Source organism: Nicotiana sylvestris, chromosome 7, assembly GCF_000393655.2.
Source record: "Nicotiana sylvestris chromosome 7, ASM39365v2, whole genome shotgun sequence".
Classification (NCBI taxonomy): Eukaryota; Viridiplantae; Streptophyta; class Magnoliopsida; order Solanales; family Solanaceae; genus Nicotiana; species Nicotiana sylvestris.
Genome location: NC_091063.1, coordinates 162,440,060 through 162,463,250, shown reverse-complemented (window position 1 = coordinate 162,463,250; position 23,191 = coordinate 162,440,060). Strand labels below are relative to the sequence as shown.

The window sequence follows — 23,191 nt, the reverse complement described above, 5'->3', positions numbered from 1 at the left end:
GTACTCCAACTCAGTGAGTAATAATCATAAATAAAGACTGAAAGCAGGAAATCACGTAAGGCACATTGCATGCTATAATGAAGCAGTAAAACCATTAAAACACTGAATCGGTAAAGATACGAATAATCATATAAGTTCAGTTTAAACTTCAAGAAATACCTTTTCAACAATTAAACAGATAAATGACAGACAAATAAGCTAGATAAGCACATAAAGGTTTTTGTCTCTCGGGCACAATGTCAACAATACCAGCCCCTCGGGCTATCTCTCACATCACAATGAGCACCCTCACTCACTGGGGGTGTGCAGACTCCTGGAGAGGCCCCTTATGACTAGGGCTGTTCATTCGGATCGGATATCCGAAATCCGAACCGATCCATTCAATTTTGAATTTCGGATTTCGGATTGGTATATTTTAATCCAATCCAATCCGAAATCCGAAATTATTAGGACATGTATAAATACTACACTTTAATTTACATCAACCTCCAAGTTATTACCTTTACAATTGCTAGATTTAGCTATATTGGCACCATAGTACTCTCATAATTGCATAAACATGAATTTTTCTTAATGTATTGCCTCTTTTACAAAGAAAATATACATATTAGTTTAACTTTGAGGTATAATAATACGATCCGATATCCGATTCGATCCGATCCAAACTTTAAAATCCGATCTGATCCGATATAATTCGGATCGGATTCGGATTGCATTTTCTAGAATCCGAAATCCGAAATTCGAATCCGAAATATGCTAAATTCGATCCGATCTGATCCGTGCACAGCCCTACTTACGACCCAAGCGCAATATCAAGCCATCTTGTGGCATCATCATTAGGCCTTCAGCCTCATATCAACAAGCCATCTCGTGGCGTACATATCTTAGGCCCTTGGCCTCATAATCATAATCAGTGTTTCCTCACAACATAGGCCCTTGGCCTTACTCAGTCAGAATCTCACAGCCACTCGAGCAACAGTAAAACATAGTGCTCAACCCAAAATATCATTTAAGTGTTAAAGCAGAGTAAACATGGCTAAGTTATGAAAAACAGTAGAATATAGCATGACTGAGTTCAAGTATAAAGTCAAACAGTGAGGAAATATCAATAAAATCCCCTAAGGGTTCAAATAGTTGGCACGAATCCCAAATATGGCATTCAGCCCAAAACATGATGATAGCAAATAGTTTTCAGTCAAATACGTGGTAAAACAGTCATACAGGACAGACTAAGTCACAATCCCCAACAATGCACGACCCCACGCTCGTCATCTAGCGCGTGCGTCACCTCAATATAGAACAACGATGTGCAATCCATGGTTTCATACCCTCGGGACATCATTTACAATCATTACTCACCTCAATCCAGTCCAAACTCTAGCCTGCGGTGCCTTTGCCCCTCGAATCGGCCTCCACTCACGTCGAATCTATCCAAAATCAGAATCATGGTGTCAAAATATGCTAAGGGAACGAAGCCCAAGCGAAAATAATCATTATACAACACAAATCCCGAAATTACCAAAACCCAATCCCCGGGCCTACGTCTCGAATTCCGGTAAAAATTACATCATTGGATTCCTAATCACTCTCCGAGTTCATACATACCAAAAGTATCAAAATCCAACCATAAATGACCCCTCAAATCCCAATTTCTAGGTCTCCAATTTCAAGCCTTAGTTTTTCCATTTTAGGTTTAATTTCTATGATTAATTAGGTAGATTTCACATTAGAATCGAGTTTTATGTCCATGAATCTTACCTCCAAGTGATTCCCATTGAATCCCTCTTCAATCCCTTCAAAAATCTCCAAAAACGCTCAACAATGGAGGAAGTAAACCCCAAAATCACGGACAAGACGACTATTTAAATATTCTACCTAGGCCCGAAGCCTTCTTTGCGAACGCGGTCAAAGCCTCGCGTTCGCGAAGCACAAAATAACTTTGACCAAAATTCCTCTTTTGCGATCGCGACCTACCCATCGCGAACGCGATGCTTCCTCAGACTAACCCTTCGCGATCGCGTTGCCCCTCTCGCGAACGCGAAGAATAAATTCCTCTAAAGCTCAGCTACCCATTTTCTTCTATGCGAACGCGACACCACCCCGCGAACGCGATGCACAAATACTCAGCCTTTCGCGAACGCGGAGCCTTCCTCGCAAACGCGAAGGCTTAAATCCCAGCTTCCTCAACTGAGCCTTCGCGAACGCGAGGACCCACTCGCGAACGCGAAGGTCATTTCTCTGCAGCACTGACCTGCAATTTTCTGCAACTCCAAACATCATAAAATGGTCCGGTTGACCACCCGAAACTCACCCGAGGCCCCCAATACCTCAACCAAACATACCAACATATCCCATAACCTCATTCAAACTTGTTCCAACCTTCGGAACGCTCAAAACAACATCCAAACACCAAATTCGCATCGGAAGCCTAAAAATTCTAAAATCTTCTAAATTACGCTTTTGATAAAAAAAAACCAAACCACATCCGAATGACCTGAAATTTTGTACACACATCCCAAATAACATCACGGAACTACTGCAACTCTCGAAATTCCATTCTGACCTCTATATCAAAATATCACCTATTAACCGAAAATCGCCAAAAATCCAATTTCGCCAATTCAAGCCTAAATCTACTCCGGACCTCCAAAACTCATTCCGATCACGCTCCTAAGTCCCAAATCATCTCCCGAAGCTAACCAGACCATCGGAACTCACATCCGAACCCTCTAACACATAAGTCAACATCGTTTGACTTTTCCAACTTAAGCTTCCTTAAAAGAAACTAAGTGTCTCAAACCTTACCAAATCTTTTCCGAACCCGAGCCAACCAATTCGATCACGTATAGAACCCATAGATAAAGCAATAAGAAGCAGAAATGAGGAAAACGGAGAGGTAACTCATGAGATAACTGGCCGGGTCGTCACAGTATATCAACGGGGTTGTTGTGGAGTGATAAGTACTTTTTCATCCTTAACCACAGGTTTCGGGTTCGAATCCCTGGGTATGGAGTCGCTTTTGTTAGGGAGCGTTTTACCCCCAATGTAGGACTTCCCGCTGCGAATCTGAATTTAGTCGGGTTCCGTACCGGACACCCGGCGGAAACCAAAAAAAAAAACTTGTTGTGCTAGTAGGTTATTTTGTCCAGCCAATTCAATGTGTCTTATGTTTGGTTAGCTCCTTACTATTATGCACGATTTAGTTAAACTTTGTGTTAATTACATTTAGTGTGAAGTATAGTGCCAAATCTAAGTAATATTTCAGTATATTGACCAAAAGAAAAGGACAACAGTACTTGTTCCTCGTATTAAAATTTCAAAGCTCGCCAAAAAATGCTACTCAAAGGGATTATCTGTTCCATTCAAAAAGTTATTTTTCAAACATTAAAGATTAGAGGGGTTCAATGAATTATAAACTTTACTCTTAAAAAAATAAATGCATCACACTTTTTCCTTTCATTCGCTAAATGAATTGATATGGATACACTATAGATTTAGTTTTTCCTGGAACTTTGCCCTCTTGCAAATCTATTACTTACTGCAAAAGTGTATACTTCGACTAGAGGTGTCAAATGGACGGGTTCAGTCGATTTTGAGCGGGCCAAAGCGGGTTGAGTTAGTAATTGGGCGGGTCAAATGACCCGTTCAAAAATTACTTGGGCTAAAATGGATTGGGTCAAAATGAGCAAAAATTTGAATCATAGCTCAACTCGTCCAACTTTTATCAAATTTTATTTCATATGTGTTATTTTCTTATGAATTGTATAACTACTAAATAAATTTTTTTTTCCTTTTTGTTATGGTCATATACCACATATTAAACAAAACAAAAAATATTTCTAAGATATTTTGGCAAAGTTATCATATCATTTCTAGCCCGTACCAAAAATTATTTACATTTAATAGCCGGAAATTCTGTATATTATATACAAAAATTATATAACAAAATATATATTTTTTGACTATTATTTTAAGAGTGACTATATAATATTATTTTTCTTATTAAGAAAGGATGAGAGAAATCCAGAAACTTTTTATGAAAAGGACAACAAATGACCGATATCGCAGGAACTATGGTCCCTCCTTATCTCCAGTACCACGGATATACCTATTGGCTATTATATTTTTGGGTAGGTTTGGAGAAACAGCCTCTATGCCCCTCGGGTAGGGGTAAGGTCTGTATACATATTACCCTCCTCAGACCGCACTTGTAGAATTATAATGGGCCGTTGTTGGTAGGTTTGGAGAAATTTTCGTCAAAATAACACGGTATAGCCAGTTTTCGGACTGGTCAATCAAAAATAGCCATCGTTTACGAAGTCAATGAAAAATAGCCACTATTTTGCTGCAACAGAGACAGATCCCGTATAATATACGGGAGTTCGGTGCATCTGTGTACGAACTCCAGCATATTATGCTGGACCGGTATACTTTGCTGACTCCTGTATAATATACGGGAGACTGGAGCACCGGTACTCCAAACTCCAGTATATTATACAGAACATTTATACTTGCTGAAACTCCCGTATATTATGTTGGAGTTCTAGTGTACTTATGTTGGAACTCCAACATATTATGCTGGAGTTCCAACATAGTTATCTTGGAACTCCCGTATAATATGCTGGAGTTCAAGCATACTTATGCTGGAACTCCAGTATAATATACAGGCGTATTTTCCGGGTTTTGAACAGTGTTTTCGCTCAGATTTATCTTTACATGAAAAGTGGCTAAATTTCGATTACTTTTGAAACTATGGCTATTTTTGAATGACCAGTTGTAAATCTGGCTATTTTTAAATTTCTCCCGAAATTTTCTGCATTATAAATAAACATCAATCCGTCTTAATTTATGTGACACTATTTAACAAGATAGAATTTTTAAAAAAGAAAAAATTATTAGAATTATGATCTAAAATAAGTTTAAAATTTATGTGATTATAAATAAACTAAATTCAGAAGTTTAAAAATAAATTATTTTAAATATATAAAGTTATTATTTTTTTTAAAACAGACAATTAAAGAAAATGTCACGTGACTTAGGACTGGGGATTATCATAAATCGCAATCTTCTTTTCTTTTTTTCTTTGATTTTTCTAATTCTTGATTTCTGCACCAAGTAAAGGGGTCATTACTATTTGCCTTTATTAATTCCACCATGTTACACATGGAACAAAGTCAACAACCCCAGTGACCTAATTCACACAATCTTTAAGACTACTTGTTTTTTAACGGAAAATACCAAAGATATTTCAAATAAATAATATTATTCCCTGTCAATATTATATTTTCTCCGGTCCACTTTAAGTGATTTTTTAATTTTTTTTTTATGGTCCATAATGTTTATTTTTCAGATATCAAGAAGGATTTAACTTCTTCTTTCTAAAGTTGCCCTTGGAGCAAAAAGACTAAGAGTAGTTTGTTATATTTTCGATGAGCAAATTAAGGTTAATATGGTTAATTTCATTGTTAATTAATGATAAAAGGTAAATTTCTTAATATGTATGAAAAGAACCCAAAAAGTCACTTAAAGTGGGCCAACTGGAGTATTTCTTAAAGGTTTTTACTCGTTCCACTACTAGAAATTCGATAAAATCGAGTTGGCCGGTTTTTCAAAATATTTATTTTTTAATTTTTTTTTACAAAACCGACCAAACACAAAAATACGGGAAACTATTTTTGAGTCCCGCAAAATTTATTTTTCAAGAAACCGATCAACTTTGGTCGGTTTTTCATTTAAAATAAATTAAAATTAATATTAAAAATATCGACCAAAATCGGTCAGTTAATTCGACCGGTCATTTTAAAAAACCGACTGAATTTGGCAGGTAATTTTATTTTTTAATAAAATCGACCAACTTTGGTCAGTTATTTTCGTGCGAAAATACAATTAAAGAGTATAAATGAAATAAAAGACAGTCTTAAAACAAAATGCATCAATGGTCTAGTGGTAGAATAGTATTCTGCCAAAGTACAGACCCCGGTTTGATTCCCAGATGGTGCATTTTTTAATAACATAATTAAAATACCGACCAACTTTGGTCGATTTTTTCGGAATTTTTTTTTTTGAATTTAATTGACCGACCAAAGTTTGTCGGTAATTTCCGACCAACTTTGATCGGTATGCCTTTCCGACCTTTAAAATACCGGTCACACGTTAATGTCGCGTTTTGGATGGTTATTAGCTATTACCGACCAATTTTGATCGATTTCTTTAGACAATTTTTCCCGAATTTCTAGTAGTGTTCATTGCGAAAACCATTTAATATTTAATTGTAAAAGTATTTATTTAAATTATTCTTAAGCATCTTAATTAATTAATACTATACTAATGTCATAATAACGATAGATTTCAAACAAGGAAAAATGTGATAAATAATTTTTCTATAGCGTAGGGGTAAGGTCAATATGTACATTATCCTCATCAAACCCGATATGCGGGATTACGCTAGTATGTTGATATTGTAATTCATCTATAACGTCAATTATTTTAAAACATATTAATTTCGCCCAAGCTGTTATAATCCGATTACTTATAAGGTAGGGTCAACGCTCGCCTCCCCTAATACCTAAACTAGAAATATTTGGGACCAAAGAGAGCACAGTAATAAATATATGAATAATAAATTATACTTACACTAATTTAGAAGAAGACTTGTATTTATTAAAGGAGAGGTAAGTTAGGTAACACAACATAAATAAGACACAAAAAACTTGATCAAACAATTAGAAGGAAAAAAAAAAAGGCAAATGGTTTCTTCTTCTTCAGCTCCATCTTTGCAGGTGAAAATTCCGGCGACCGGAGAAGGAAAACTGACGATAAACGTGAAGTCGCCGACGTCGGAGATGTATGCAGAGGTGAAACAAGCAGATAAAGTAAAAGATTTGGAAAAAGTGATTAAAAAAGCATGGGGAGATGATTATTTGGATCTTTATTACAAATCAATTAAAATGAAAAGTGATCAGCCTTTATCTTTTTATAATTTAAGAGATGGTTCTATTGTTAGAGTTTCTCTTCTTGCTGAACCTCCACATGAATCTGTAAGTCCATTTTCCTCTAGCTAAAATTATTTTTTTTTTCCTTTGAAAATTCTTGTATTTTGAGAAATTAATTAGATTTTACCGTCAAGGGCTCATCTTTATTCCGACATTCGGGTTCGAACCTAGGTATGAAGTTGTCTTTGTCACGGAGCGCTTTACCCTCAATGTGAAACTTTCCGGCGCGAATCTTGATTTAGTCAGGTCCTAATGCGGGTACCGAACACTGGGTGGGAAACCAAAAAGAATTAATTAGACTTTAATTTAAAATGGAAAACTAAATTCAGAAATTAATTGATTGGAAACTAAATTAGAGTAACTGATTGAATATGCACTATCGTTATCTTATCCAGCTAATTACTTGCTGCTTCTTTTTTGTGGGGTCTTTAAATTGTCAGTAGATTTTAATATTGAATAAATAATAGGATAAATATCTTTTTATATTTCTAAAAGTGCATATGATCTGTATTTTGAATTTTTGATATTCTTAATTTTATTTTGTAAGTGAATTGATAAACTAAGTTATAAATTTGACCCTTTTAGAAAATGAAATACATTATCGAGTTTATCTACTGACTTTTAGCTGGACAAGAGTGTGATTTTACTTTTTTTTTTTTCCACTTAATATACAATTCTCTACCAGCCATAATTTTTTCTACAGAGACATTGACAATATTTACGATTTAATTTTGTTTCCTTTTAGCATTTAGGGTTAGATTGCAATAATATTCGTCGTGAATGCTTCCAGCGATAGAATATTCTATCAGTTGAAGGAATAAGCTTCGTCGTCTTGAGCCTAGGGTCTTACAGAAATAGTCTCTATCTTTCGTACAGGGGTAATGTCTGCTTATATTCTACCCTTTCAGACCCCACATATGAAATTTTACTGAATTGTTATTATAGTTGAAGGAATGAGCTATTATATTCTTATATGATCTAGGTAATTGTTATCTCATGAGTTAGCTTTATATAATTAATCTTCTGCTTCTTTACATGATAGTTGTATCATCCCATCCTAAATATCGAGAACTAGGCATTTTAAAAGGTGTTAGAATTAGGGATCGTTTGGTATGGTATATAAGAATAGAACTGAATATGGTGTATTAATAATGCTAAGATTAGTATTAGTTATGCTGACAGTTATGTTGAAATTATTTCTTACTAACTATTTGGTTAGTGTATTAAAAATAAAATGCATTGCATAAGTTTTTTTAAAATTTGTTTACAAAAATACCCTTGGACGGTTTGGAAAAGGTTTTGAAAGAGTAGTTTTGTCTTTCTACATGCTTATCTATATATTAAAAATTATGATATTATTAATCTCATGATTTGCTATGTATAAAAATAATACTGAATAGAGTGTATAACTAATATTAGTTATACATAGGTTGAAAAACAATATCAAACAACGGATTGTCAAAGCTAATATATATAGTATTAGTTTTCTTAAGACATCCAAACAAGCTCTTAATGCTTTATATAGTGGTAGAAAGATTGAACTGTTGTTTTTTATATTGTCTTATATCTTTAGTTTTTTCTTTTAACTTCTGAAATTAAATTAAACCCAAGATCAACTGTTTTTACATTATTAGCTTTAAAAAAAGTCGGATTAAATTTAATCACGGCTTGCGCATAGAGCTTGACACTGGAGCGTTACATGTACAACATGTTTTTGATTGAAACAACGAGAAATACTATTATTTTCTACGCAAAAAACCAAAAACTAAAAACAAAATATTAAAATTAAAAAACAAGAACTAACATCGGTATCAACGGCATTTAATGACTGTCGATATGTATTAATGATTGTATCATACATCCGTGAATTCCAGCTCATTGTTTCAAGTGCATTTTATTCAGAAAAATATCTTGTTTAGTGGTTATTTCTTAAATTTCTCAACTTTGGAATTAGCAAGTTTGACCAAATGTACTTTGACTATAGATCACTCTTTTGGATTTAGTAATTACCATGTGTTGAATTTTTTTTGGTTCCCAACCCACTGTCCGATATCTGTATTGGGGCTCGACTAAATTTAAATTTTCATCTAGAAGTCCCATATTAGGAGGTAAAGCGTTCCATATTAAAAACGACTTTATACCCAAGTCTCGAATCCGACACCTGGATGAATAACCACTTACCGCTCCATCGTTAACCCTTTGTCCATGTGTTGATTTTTCTTACTTATTTAATCTTGGTTTCTTGAAAATGCAGAAATCTTCACGTGAAAACAAGAAACATGCCAAATTACAATTGGAAAGGAGGAGCAGCACCAGCACCAACTCTATTAATGGTGGAAATGGCTGTGGCAACGTTGTGTTTCATATGGCTAAGATGTTATCTCAATTCTGCTCTTCCATTTTTCCCAGCCATTAATTACTACAATTGATTGAGGAAGAAGATTTATATAGTACTATTACTTAGTTCCTAAAGTACGAGTTAGGGAAATGGAGCGCCCTTTTATTAAGAAATAGACAACTTTAATTTCGAGACGTCAAGAAAATCGAGCTAATATGTCATCGTTAAAGTTGACATAGCTTAATAAATACTATCAATAAATTTAAACACCCTGAAATTTTAGGTGAGCTTTTTTGAAGTTCTTCAGGGTTTCTTAAGTTTTTATTTTATTTGGGGCGAAACTTGTACTCCAATAAATCTATTATAGTCTATCCATAAAAACAAAAATAAACATCTATTAGACTACATAATGTATGTGAGATATTTTTACTACCATTGGCTATGTGTGAAATCGCCAATGGTACAAGGCACTTATAATTTAAAGTTGTTTTGGTAAAATATTGGTGAAGTGTGTTTCTTTATTTCGCACTTTGATTAATTCTTGCATTCGTTTGATTTGGTCATTAGTGTGAGTTACTTTATTTTATTGCTACTATTCCCTCATGTCCATATTAGGTGTCCTAATTACTAAAGATATCTGGTCCAAATAGTTGACATTTCAGAAAATCAAGATATAATTAATTACCTTTTATCTATTTTGGCCCTTAGTATTAAAATATTCTTGAAAGAAAAAATATTGACTATTCCCTCCGGTCTAAAATAAGTGATTTTTTTAGATGTTTTCACACTGATTAAGAAATTCACCTTTTAACATTAATTAGTAATAAAATTGATCATATTAACCTTTACTATCTCTTCACATAAATATTCCTAGCACATACTCCAACACTATTTACTCCAAGGGCAATGTAGGAAAAAAATATTAATTCATTCTTGAAATCCGGAAAAATCACTTATTTTGGACAACAAAAAAAAGCCAAAAAATCACTTATTTTGGACCAGAGGGAGTACATAGCATAAAAAACTTAGAAATGAAGAGTATTAAATAGTTGTATAGTAGTAAAAAAAAATCCTCTTATTAATAATTTCTTAAGGACAAAAGAGAAATAGGACAATTAAAATGGAGCGGAGGGCGTAGTGATTAGCAATATACCATATGGTGCTCGTGTTTACTTCGAAAGAATAAAGAACCATTTTATTGCTTGTCAAATTCTTATCAAGTAATAAAGCCATCGTCATGAAGCTTTAGGTTTTAAAGCTCATAAAGACATTCAATAATTGATGAGACAAAGATGATAGAGCTATGACTATGCAATAAAGTAAAATTGATTTGATAACTTATGTGAACAATAAAATTTAACTTATTATCCGAATATTAATTAATTATTTTTATTGAAATCTATCTCTAATAACCCTGTAAGGACTTGATTGTATAATACTTCTTACTCCATCGATACATGTAAGTATGTAACTTCCACTCAAACTAGTTTTGCAACAAATTTGCCTTCGAATAATTATCTTTATAGAATACTCATTTTAGTGATTAATTGTTGTATAGTAGTTGTTTCTTGATTTATTTAGTTGTTTGGTGACACACAACGACGAAGTTGTATTATATACGACAAAAAATTATTAGTAATTTTTGTTTTATTTGAAGTTTAGTTACCCCTACACTAGAGATGCAATATTGAAAGAAGCAGCTTTTAAAATTATACTACTAAAAGAATTTCGCGATTATTTATTTACTTGCTTGGAAGTACAATTTGGTCCTGATAAATTTAACTTTCAACTTACGATATTTTTCCTTTTACTATTTGTATAGTTTTTTTTATGGGTCCAAAGGAAAGCACTTACGTTAAAATTATATAATATTGTATTGTTTGTACTTATATCAGTAGCTAGTACTACTTTTTCAAGATTCCAACAACTATTTCTTTATTTTTTCGGAGATGTTCAATAGTTTTTTCATCTTTGTATTATTAATGTATTTATTTATATTCATATCTATCTATATCTATCTATCTTATTATATTAAAAGCACGAAGGTCCTTAGCGAAATATCGTTCGCTTTTTTATCCTTTAAAAATAAAGTTCACAGTGGATAAAAGTGTAATTTAAATATTTTCCAAATATGTAAGAATGATCATTTAATTATTTTTTTTAATATCTAGGATATTGAAATCAACTATAATTCTGATTATTAAAATTTTCCATAGTTGAATTATGTAGAAAATCTTTATATTTAGGATTCTAAAAGCAATTAAATTTTATTTTATATAGGTTTCCTTATTTCAAGCCCATTAGATGTAGTAAACTATAAATTTTTATCATTCAAAACTTAAAATTTAAGTACTCATATTTGTACTATATTTTTTGCGTAGATTAGCACTTCTTTAAAGCTACTAAAAAGAGGTAAACATAAGTTATATATGACATAAAAGTGGAATACTCATTGTATTTGACAAAATTAAAAGTAACTGTAGATAAATAAAATTTTATTAAATTTAAATCCACAAGTAATTTGGATTTAATCATGTATTAAATATATATTAGTCCAAATGATACTATGGGCTAGTATAATCGGGTCGGTTATTTAAATCTAAAATAAATTGATTTAAATAAAAGTCCAATATATTATTGGGCTAGCCCGCAAATTGGTCTTCTATCAAATGGGTCGGCCCATAAGCCTCAAGCCCAATGATTCACTAGGGTTTTCTTGGAGATTACTCCACCCCACACCTATATAAATGGGTCAAAGGAGAAGACTAAAAAACAAGCAAGTAAGCAGAAGGAAAGGCTAAAGAGGCTCTGAAGAATAACATCAAGATCTCCATCCATATCTGCAATCGTCGTCTTTGGTCAAATTCCAAAGGCGAACTCAAGTCATAGGCGAACGACTTCAAATTTTCCGTTCGTGATAACCCAACACTAAATCCTGGTTCGTGACGAGCTTCAAATCGTTCGTGGCGTACTACAAATCTGAAATCCATCAAGTTCACTCTTGAACCATCATCCGTGAGGAGAAGAACCAGAGGACTACATCTCTTTAGATTTAGAGATATTTTAGTGATTGTAACCCCATCACTTGAAATTAAATATAATATTTGTCGCTATATTTTTTGTCTTGATTATTATTTTTCAAGAGCGAAATTTAGTTGTTACAAATTTTGGCACGCCCAGTGGGACTATCTCTACCTCTCATCTCTTCTCAACTCTCAACATTCAAGATCACTAAGATGGCTTCAAAGAAGATCGAAGTTGCTGACTCCAAGTTTTATTCTGACGTTGAAAGTGTCCTGAACGTTACTATGGGGAGTCTTGGGCCAATCACCCGAGCAAGGCGAGCGTCTTAAGGCAACAAGCACTACAAGTGTCGTCTGCACCGATGCATGCTTTGAGATCTTCATCATTCGAAGAAGAAAGGTCCTCTTCTAGCAAGTCAGAGAGAGGATATAATATTGCAGAAGTTGTGGAGAAAGCTCTTGCTCAACCTACTTTATACAATACCAAGAGTCAGCTTACCCAACCTGATGATGAAGTCTTAAGTGTTGGTTCTACGCTAATCTCGCCACATGACATGTTCCAAACTGAGTTCAATCCGTGGGAAGGTCTCGGTTATTCTTCATCATCTGCAATAATCATGGAGGCAACGATGACTAACACCACGACAATGGAGGAGCAACTTGCAAACCTGACAAAGGCAATTGATGGGTTAACAAAGTATGTTCAAGATCAAGATGTCCGTATCGCAAAATTGACAGGCATAGTTGAAAGCATGATGGATGGAGAATCAAGTCATGCACCTGGAAAGCTTCCTGAAGTCCGCGAGAAGACTGATCCTCCAACAAAACAAGTGCCATCCACCAAAGAACTTCATGTCTCCTCTGAAGGATCAGTTCACATAGAACAATTAAAGGAATTCATTATGGGAACTATCAAGGATAAGTATGAGGTCACTTCAAAGTCTTCTCTCACGTACGCAAAGTCGTATACTACAAAAATCGATAGCCTGAAGATGTCTGGCAGCTATCAACCTCCCAAATTTCAACAGTTCGACGGCAAGGGAAATCTAAAGCAACATGTTGTACACTTTGTTGAGACATGCAACAATGCAGGGACTTATGGAGATTACCTTGTCAAGCAATTCGTCCGCTCACTAAAGGGGAATGCTTTTGATTGGTACAACGACCTCGAGGCTGGATCCATTGATAGTTGGGACTAATTGGAGCAAGAGTTTCTCAATCGCTTTTATAGCATGAGGCGTACTGTGAGCATGGTGGAACTTACGAACACTCGCCAATGAAAAGATGAACCAGTTATTGACTTTATCAATCGATGGAGGAATGCAAGCCTTAACTGCAAAGATAGGCTAAGCGAAGCTTCTGGCATAGAGATGTGCATCCAAGGAATGCATTGGGGACTTCGTTACATCTTGCAAGGAATTAAGCCCAAGACATTTGAAGAACTTTCCACCCATGCTCATAATATGGAGTTGAGCATGGCTTCTGCGGGAAACGAAGGGCTGCCCATCTACGAACCTCGCAAGGGAAGAGATAAGCAAGAAGTCAAGAAATGGAGCAAGTTCGTACCCAAAAATGAAAGCAAAGAATCCATGAACGTCAATGCCTCTCCTTTGAAGTTTACTACCAAGGCGAGCAAGAAACAGAGTATAAAAACAACTTCCTCTCAAGACAATGCAAATCGGAAGTTGACTCTCAAAGAGATGCAATAAAAGGAGTACCCATTTCTAGATTCCGATGTGCCTGCAATATTTGAAGAACTCCTCGAGTTAAAGCTTATTGAGCTGCCATAGATGAAACGACCAGATGAAGCTGAAAAAAGCAATGACCCGAATTACTACAAATACCATCGGCTTGTAGGTCACCCTCTTGAGAAGTGCTTTGTTTTCAAGGACAAAGTTATGTATTTGGCTCGTTAAAAGAAGATCGAGCTCGAAGACGAAAAAGCAAGCACAAACCATGTGTCCATTACCTTTAGCTCATTCGATCCGATTGAGATATGCATCTGTGAAGGGAATGAAGATGAAGAATTGTTGGAGGATGACAAAGTCCGAGTTGATCAACCTGATGAAGAAGGATGGACCCTGGTGACTCATCGAAAACGCCGTAAATTAAGTATGCAAAAAGGATCAACGAAGCAACCTACGAGGAATAAGATGGTGAGAAGACTAAAGAAGCTACAAATTGTTAAGAACCCAAAGAAGGTGGAGATAGAGACACACCATCACCAAAAGCCACGCCACCCGGTGACTTTGGGAGAATTTTTTCCGAGTTGGTTTCGCACGAGGATTTCTGACGATGATGACAAGGCCTTGTGCTGTAATGCTGATAAAGAAGAAGAGGAAAAGAATGAAGTCAAGTCAGCACTCTCACCATCACTGTCTAATAGTCTTGTTGAGTCCTCTTTCTAAGAAGCAGATGTCTGTAATACAAAAATCACCTTCATTGAAGACGATCTCCTACTTGGTGAGGCACCACACAATCGCCCTTTGTTTATGGTGGGTTATGTGATCGAGAGGAGGATAAACAAAATCTTGATAGATGACGGATATGCAGTTAACATTCTTCCCATTCGCATAATGAAAGAACTCGGCATCTCAACTGAAGAACTTTCTGAAAGCCGACTGATGATTCAAGGATTCAATCAAGGAGGACAAAGGGCCATAGGAGCTATCAATCTGGAAATCACCATGGGAGATATGCAATCAACTGCATGGATGCATATGATCGATGCAAAGGCTTCATACAATTTGTTGCTTGGCAGGCCGTGGATATACGAGAATAAAGTTGTCCCATCAACTTACTACCAATGTTTGAAATATAATAAAGATGGAGTCAAAAAGAAGATAGTTACTGACGACAAGCCATTCTCTGAAGCCGAGGCATACTTCACTGATGCAAAGTTCTACTTGAAGAACCACATCATGAAGGGAGTAAAAGTTGATGACATCACGAAGGCCAAAGGCAAGAAAATAGTTCATTTATTTCGTTATGTCCCAAAAGTGAAGAAAGATGAAGGAGAATCATCAAGCCTCCAAAAAGGTGCACTAAGAGAATTAACCCTTCCTATCAAGCAGATTGATACCATAAAGTTATCTTCAAAGCTACTGGAAAATTTTGTGGCCCCTCACATGCTTCTATATAAGGCACTCCCTACGAAACACACAAATTAAGGTTTTGATCTGAATGCTTACAGGTTGTTCGCAAAGGCTGGATATGATCCCAATGAACCATCTAAGTTAGGGAAGCTCCCACCTGAAGCTACTAGGAAAGCAAACACGATGAAGGATAATGAGCATGTGGTGAAGCAATCACGTGAGGGTCTAGGTTACAAACAACCCCTACTAGTTCGCATCTCCATTAGAAGAGCAAGTATTAACTATATCACGACGGAAGATGAACCCGCTGGTCCTAATAAAAGGCCTTCTGTCTTTGATCGACTTGGAGAACCAACTACAAGAATTTCTGTATTTGAGAGGTTTGGGCCATTGAAAAGGAAGAAGAACAAGTCCCATAGAAATTATGAAAAAATAAGAAGACCTTTGCCATCTAGAGTCCAAAGTATCTCCAAAGAGTGTCAAAGCCTGGTCCCTTCCAGAATGAGGCAACAATCAGAACTTTTGATTTCATGCGGAGAGGTACTCAAAGTGAAGACTCGCACAGTGGTCCACACTAGAGAGCATGACGAAGATGAAGAAAGTGTAGGATCTTCATATCACATTACTACGAATAAGGAGCAATACACTTCATCCCTGAGGAAATTTGACAAATATTTGGGAGATGCCTCTTGGTGTGGCCATATATCTTTTAACGATGATGATACTCAAAAAGACGAAGATGTTGAGGACGCTCCTGCAGAACTAGAAGAAGGAATTAAAATGACTATTGATGCATTGAAAGAAGTCAACCTTGGCACTGCAGAAGACTCCAGGCCCACCTATGTAAGTGCCCTATTAACCACAGATGAAGAAAACACTTATGTGGAGCTACTCAAAGAATATAAAGATGTATTTGCTTGGAGCTACAAAGAGATGCTTGGTTTAGATTCTAAGGTAGCAGTTCATCATCTCGTAGTCAAGAAAGGAGCTCGTCTTGTTAAGCAAGCCCAAAGACGCTTCAGGCCAGAATTGATCCCATCAATCGAAGCCGAGGTCAATAAACTTATCAAAGCTGGTTTCTTTCGGGAGGTTAAATATCCTTCATGGATTTCAAGCATTGTTCCTGTAAAGAAGAAAAATGGCCAAATTCGAGTTTGTGTCGATTTTAGAGACCTCAATAATGCATGCCCTAAGGACGAATTTCCGCTCTCCATTCCAGAGCTTATGATTGATGCCACCACCGGATACGAGGCGATGTCTTTCATGGATGGATCATCTGGCTACAATCAAATACGTATGGCACCAAAAGATGAAGAGCTTACTGCGTTTCGCACTCCTAAAGGCATTTATTACTACAAAGTAATGCCTTTTGGCTTGAAGAATGATGGCGCCACATATCAAAGGGCAATGCAGAATATCTTTGACGACATCCTCCACAAGAATGTGGAATGCTATGTCGATGATTTAGTGGTGAAATCAAGAAAGAGAGGAGACCACTTACAAGACTTAAGAATGGTGTTCGAACGACTCCGGAGATATCAACTTAGAATGAACCCGTTGAAATATGCCTTTGGAGTTACTTTTGGAAAATTCCTTGGCTTCATTGTTCGACATCGAGGGATTGAGATAGATCAAGCCTAAGTTGACGCCATCTTGAAGATACCCGAGCCCAAAAATATCCATGAACTGAAAAGTCTACAAGGAAAATTGGCGTACCTTAGAAGATTCATCTCAAATCTAGCAGGGAAGTGCCAACCTTTTAGCCGACTCATGAAGAAGGGTATACCTTTTGAATGGTACCAAGCTTGTAGTAATGCATTCCAAAACATCAAATCCTACTTGATGAAACCTCCAGTTCTGGCAGCCCCTATACCAGGAAAGCCATTGATTCTATATATTGCAGCCCAAGAAAGGTCACTGGGAGCCCTTTTGGCCCAGGAAAATGGTGAAAATAAAGAAAATTCCCTCTACTACTTGAGTAGGATGATGACCCCAAATGAGCTAAAGTATTCTCCGATCGAAAATTCCCTCTACTACTTTCAATCTCATGTCGTCCGTCTCGTCTCAAGGGCGAACCCGATCAAGTTTGTTATGTCAAAACCCGTCCTCAATAATCGATTAGCAAGGTGGTACCTCCAATTTCAACAATTCGAGATTGTGTATATCCCACAAAAAGCTGTGAAAGGACAAGCTTTGACAGATTTCTTGGCAGATCATCCAATTCCTAATGATTGGAAGTTGACTGATGAACTAACTGATGAGGATGCGATGGTCATCGAAGTGCAACCACCGTGGAAAATGTATTTTGATGGTTCCGCACATCGTGAGGGAGCTGGTGCAGGTGTTGTGTTTGTCACTTCTCAAGGGGAAGTCTTGCCATATTCCTTCACCTTAACACAACATTGCACCAACAACGTTGCGGAATATCAAGCACGCATACTTGGGCTTGAGATGGCCATTGATATGAGACAACTCAAATTACATATTTTTGGAGACTCTAAGTTAGTGATCAATCAATTGCTAGGTAGTTACGAGGTCAAAAAGCCAGAATTGCGTCGTTATTATGATTATGCACAGAAATTGATTGGATGGCTTGGCAATGTAACTCTTCAGCATGTGCCAAGGAAGGAAAATAAGAAGGCTGACGCCTTAGATACTCTACCTTCAACATTGACTTTGCCCGGCCAGACACAAATCACTATCTGCCAAAAATGGATAGTGCCGCCAGATGAGAACGAGGACGAAGAAAGCAAGCTCGAGCGTTTGGTAGCCGTTGTTGAAGCTGTGAAGGTTGATTGGCGAAAAACCATGATCGACTACTTATGTTATGGGATACTTACAAAAGATCCAAGAAGAAAGACTGAAATTCGTCAGCGTGCCCCTCGCTTCCTTTACTACAAAGACACTTTGTATCGAAGATCATTTGAGGGAGTTCTCTTGCGTTGTTTAGGGGAAGATGAAGCAACTCAAGCTATGCAAGAGGCACACTCTGGAGTTTGTGGATCACATCAATCTGGGCCAAAGCTCCACTTCCACATTAAGAGGATGGGTTACTACTGGCCAACAATGGTGAAAGATTGCTTAGATTATGCTCGAAGATGCAAGGCTTGCCAGTTTCATGCAAATTTTATGCACCAACCTCCTGAAATGTTACACCCTACTGTTGCATCTTGGCCATTTGATGCTTGGGGATTAGATATTGTTGGACCACTTCCAAAATCTTCTGGAGGACATCTATACATCTTGGCCGCAACTGATTATTTCTCAAAATGGGCAGAGGTCGTTGCTCTCAAGGAAGTGAAGAAAGAGAATGTTGCAAACTTCATTCGAGTGAGCATCATATATAGTTTCGGCATTCCTAGTTATATAATAACAGATAATGGCAAACCGTTCGATAACAAATTGATGACCAAGATCTGTGAACTTTTTGGCTTCAAGCAACATAATTCGTTAATGTATTATGTTGCTGCAAATGGACTAGCCAATGCATTTAACAAGACGCTTTGCAACTTGTTAAAGAAGGTCGTCTCCAAGTCTAAAAGAGATTGGCATGACAGAATGGAAGAAGCTTTGTGGGCATATTGTACGACTCATTGCACGCCGACACAAGCAACTCCTTATTCTCTTGTTTATGGAGTCGAAGCAGTTCTTCCTCTTAAGCGTCAAATACCGTCCTTGCGACTCGTTGTCCAAGAAGGTCTTACTGAGGAAGAAAATGCTCGCCTGCGCCTTGAAGAACTTGAGTCCCTTGATGAAAAAGGCTAGAAGCTCAACAAAGTCTTGAATGTTATCAAGCTCGTCTTTCTCGTGCTTTCAACAAAAAGGTTCGATTGAGGTCCTTCTAAGTTGGCTATCAAGTTCTTGCAGTAAGAAGACCTATTATCACCTCTCGCAAATCTGGAGGCAAATTCACTTCAAAGTAGGATGGTCCATATGTTATGCAAGAAGCCTATTCAAGTGGAGCTTACAAGTTAGTTGATGCAGATGGCATGAGAATTGGCCCTATCAACGGGAAATTTTTAAAGAGTTACTATCCTTGAAGAATAAACGCTACTTGACGCACGAGCCTAAACTGCAAGTCATGAAGCTCCTTAATGCACGAGCCTAAACTGCATGCTGCTACGCTCCTTGACACAAGAATCTAAACTGCATGTTGCAAAACTCCTGGACCGCATGAGCCTAAACTGTGAACGGCACCCAAAAAAAAAGAGTCCGCTAGGTCGAAAACCTCAAAAGAGGCGGCCTAGGCAAAAGTTAGGACACAAAAAAAAACTCACCTATTTTGAACTATGTTATGACTTGATCATCTTCACCGAGGTCCGTAGGCATCTTAGAGTTTCATTCTAAGTTCAGTCGCATAAGCTTCAAAAAAAAATGTGTGGAATACATGATCTGGAACTTTAACTAATCCAGAAGGTCTTATGCCGCAAAGACTCCTATATGCATGCGAATCTGGAAGTTCACTGCAGTCGCGTCAACTTTGCGAATTTTCTGTTGGTAGACCGAAAAAAGTTCTTCCATGAAATTCATAGATACTTCAGGTCTCTGAGTTTGCTTTCTAACGGCATGGATGGATTGCAATTCCGACACTCCAAGATCAAGATACAATTATTTTCGCCGAAGGTATGCAAATCTGAAAATTTACTGTAGTTGAGTCAACTTTGTGAATTTTTTGTTCACAGTCCGAAAAGCGTTCTATTATGAAATTTATATGAGTTTTATATCTCCGTGCCTTCTTTCTAATGGTACATACGGATTGCAATTCTGACACTCCAAGCTCAAGATACAATTATTTTCGCCGAAGGTACGCAAATCTGAAAATTCACTGCAGTTGAGTCGACTTCGTGAATTTTCTGTTCACAGTCCGAAAAGAGTTCTGTTATGAAATTTATATGAGTTTTAGATCTCTGGGCTTTCTTTCTAACAGCATAGACGGATTGCAATTCCAACACTCCAAGCTCAAGATATAATTATTTTTTCCGAAGGTACACAAATCTGAAAATTCACTGTAGTTGAGTCGACTTCTTGAATTTTCTGTTGACAGTCCTAAAGGAGTTTTGCTATGAAATTTATATGAGTTTTAGATCTCCGAGTCTATTTTCTAACATCACAAACGGCTTGTGATTTGGATGCTCCTATCTCGAGATGTGATTTATTTTGCGCAGAGTGTGCAAAGCTGTGAGCTAAACACGGGCCAGACGTGTAGATCAACTTTGAAAATTAATTCCAGCTGATACAAAAGGAGATTCGTGCTAATTTTTTGATATGTTTTATTCCTATGAGTCCAATTTTGGTAGAAGCAAGCGGCTTATGATTTGAAGTCTCCTACAGCAAAATATGAATTCTTTTTCGCGAAACAACAAAACCAACATACAAGACATATGCTGAAATTTAAGAAGGAAATAATTGGGAGTAATGGAGGGAATCCGGGTCTCAAAGAGAAATATCACATATTAAAAGAAATAATAAAGATAACTTTATTACTCCAAGACATAATTACTCCATTACATGATATTAGTTATAAAAAAAAATCGCAAGTCGAGAATCCTAAGAAAAAAAAAACTCTAAAATCATAAAAAAGGTTTGAAGCTAAGGGTTTGTTGGCGGCTCGTCTCAACTGCCCCTTTTAGGAGGGATAGTTTCTCTGCTTTATCGTCAGATAATGGATGATTGGCTTCAATGGTATAAATCTCCCCTTCGGTAACGTCAACGTTCTCTTGACTTTTAGCCAACTTCACCTATTAATTGTCCAAGAGTGCGATGATCTTCTTCTTTCTGGAGGCCAAGGAAGCTAGCTGTTGTTCAACATTCGCAAGACTGACTTGAAATTTTTCTACAGACTCACTCACTTTTTCATATTCCTATTTTGCATCATCGAGGTGTCGTCGTGCATCAGAAAGTGACTCTTGGTGAAATTTTTTAGTCATCTTGGACGATCTTAAAGCATCGTAATCTGCGTACATCTTGAAGAAAGCCTCGACGAGAGCCTCTAAGGTAGAAGTATCAATAACATTTTCTTTCTTAATTTCCTCAAGACTCAAAGCAATACTTTCCTCCAACTTTGTGAAGCTATCCAGAGAATCAAGAGAGAACTCTTCGATCCATTCACACAAGGTATGCCATATCGTATTAACAAAAGAAAGTTTAATACGGGAAATAGTCTCTTGTTGCTTAAAGTTTGGAGCATCAAGATGCAACGGCGATGGAGTAGGATCGAAGGCTTTTAGACGTTTTGCTTGACTTGCGGCAACCTCCATCTTACTCGTCATGGCTGGCTTGGAAAGCACAACATCTTCCGGAAGAACAAGGTGCGGCTCTTTGGGTACACTCAAATCTATCGACGGAGCATTGTTTGCAGCGTGATGTTCAACACCATCAAATAAAGTGTGAGGACTTTTTGCGGCCACACCGAGGGAATTTGGGCTTGTAACACAGTCTTCCACTGTGTCTTTACCAAGCACGTCATCATACAACTCATTGACGCCCAACTGCAAAAAAAAAAAAAAGCAAACTTTAGTGTTCAAAAAAAAGGGAGTAAATTTGAAGGAAATAATATTTACTCGTTTCTCCAGTTCAGACAACGGCATCGTTGAGCTAGGGTCACCCTCTACGAAAAATCCAGTATCGATACTAAGAGCATCCAAGTCAGCAAACTCACTATGGCTCGTGTCCTTAGCCTTCTTCTTTGAACGATTCCAATGTATGTCGTGACTAACATCACTCTCGTTCGAACTGGAAGTTGCACTAACATTCAAAATCTCATTGGGCAAAGCAGAAGCTTGAATCCTTTCCTCGTTTTTTGGCACGACGTTGGTTGTCTTCGCAACATTTTTGTTTGGTGAAGTAGGAGGCGCTTTCCTTTTGCAAGGATTGTTCGTCACCTCTACAGTGGCAGTAGTTGTCTTGGAAGTCAACAAAACATGTTTAGCTCCTTTATCCACATGGGCTTCCCCGCCCGTCGAAGGGGTAGACTTGGGTAAGACCTTGGTGCTTGGCGACGGATCTTTCGATCTTAACTTGGACTTGGAAGACCCTTCGTGAGTGTTCTTTTGACATTGATCATCTTTGGAGGATAAAGGAATATCATCTTTCCTTGGAACTTTCAAAATGATATGAGTACTTTGTCGGGAAGAATGCACTCGACGAGCTGACCACCAATTTGCATACTCATGAGTCATTAGAGGTCCCTCTTCTGATGGACGCGTAGGGACAATAACCTTTGATGAACCTCCAAGACGAACACATGAGTCCCATAATTGCACTAGCATTTTCAGTGAGCCGTTATAGGGTCACTCTATGAGGTTGCCAGGAACATCTTGACAAAAGCCGAATTGACGACTAAATCTACACGGGCTATAAGATTCCACAATATGAATGTTGTCATGCCTAAGGGTAATGAAGCTTGAGTGAAGACTTATAAAAAAGTCACTCCAAGAATTCAATTGTTCGTCACGATCGGTAAGATGCAATTCCCTCCCTTGTAGCATAGCCAAATGGTGAAGCTGTCGCGCACTAACTTGTTGAAACAACTCACGGGCATTACTAAGGTCAAAAAGCTTGGCCATCTTCTTGCCACAAACCTTGCACATCTGCAGACCTCGTTGTGGACGCTTAACACGATAGTAGGTGTCAAAATATTCTCCTATCTATCCATATACGTAATGAATAGGAAAGAGTGCTTTGCAGGCACCCAAATCTTGAGAAGTGGAGACCTCCTTCAAGCCATGATAAATACTTTCAAGG

General features: G+C 37.0%; 2 protein-coding genes across 2 annotated transcripts; both read left to right on the top strand.

Moving 5' to 3' along the window:
• Positions 1–6,650: 6,650 nt before the first annotated feature.
• On the top strand, positions 6,651–9,828 carry LOC104210209 (uncharacterized). The gene is made up of 2 exons (XM_009759045.2): positions 6,651–7,037; positions 9,247–9,828. Exons 1-2 carry the CDS (start codon positions 6,747–6,749, stop codon positions 9,406–9,408), a joined length of 453 nt encoding a protein of 150 aa, XP_009757347.1. The 5' UTR covers positions 6,651–6,746; the 3' UTR covers positions 9,409–9,828.
• Positions 9,829–14,845: 5,017 nt separating this feature from the next.
• LOC138874063 (uncharacterized) lies at positions 14,846–17,089 on the top strand. The gene is made up of 2 exons (XM_070152566.1): positions 14,846–15,441; positions 15,547–17,089. The coding sequence occupies exons 1-2, from the start codon at positions 14,846–14,848 to the stop codon at positions 17,087–17,089; spliced, it is 2,139 nt and encodes a 712-aa protein (XP_070008667.1).
• Positions 17,090–23,191: the final 6,102 nt, after the last annotated feature.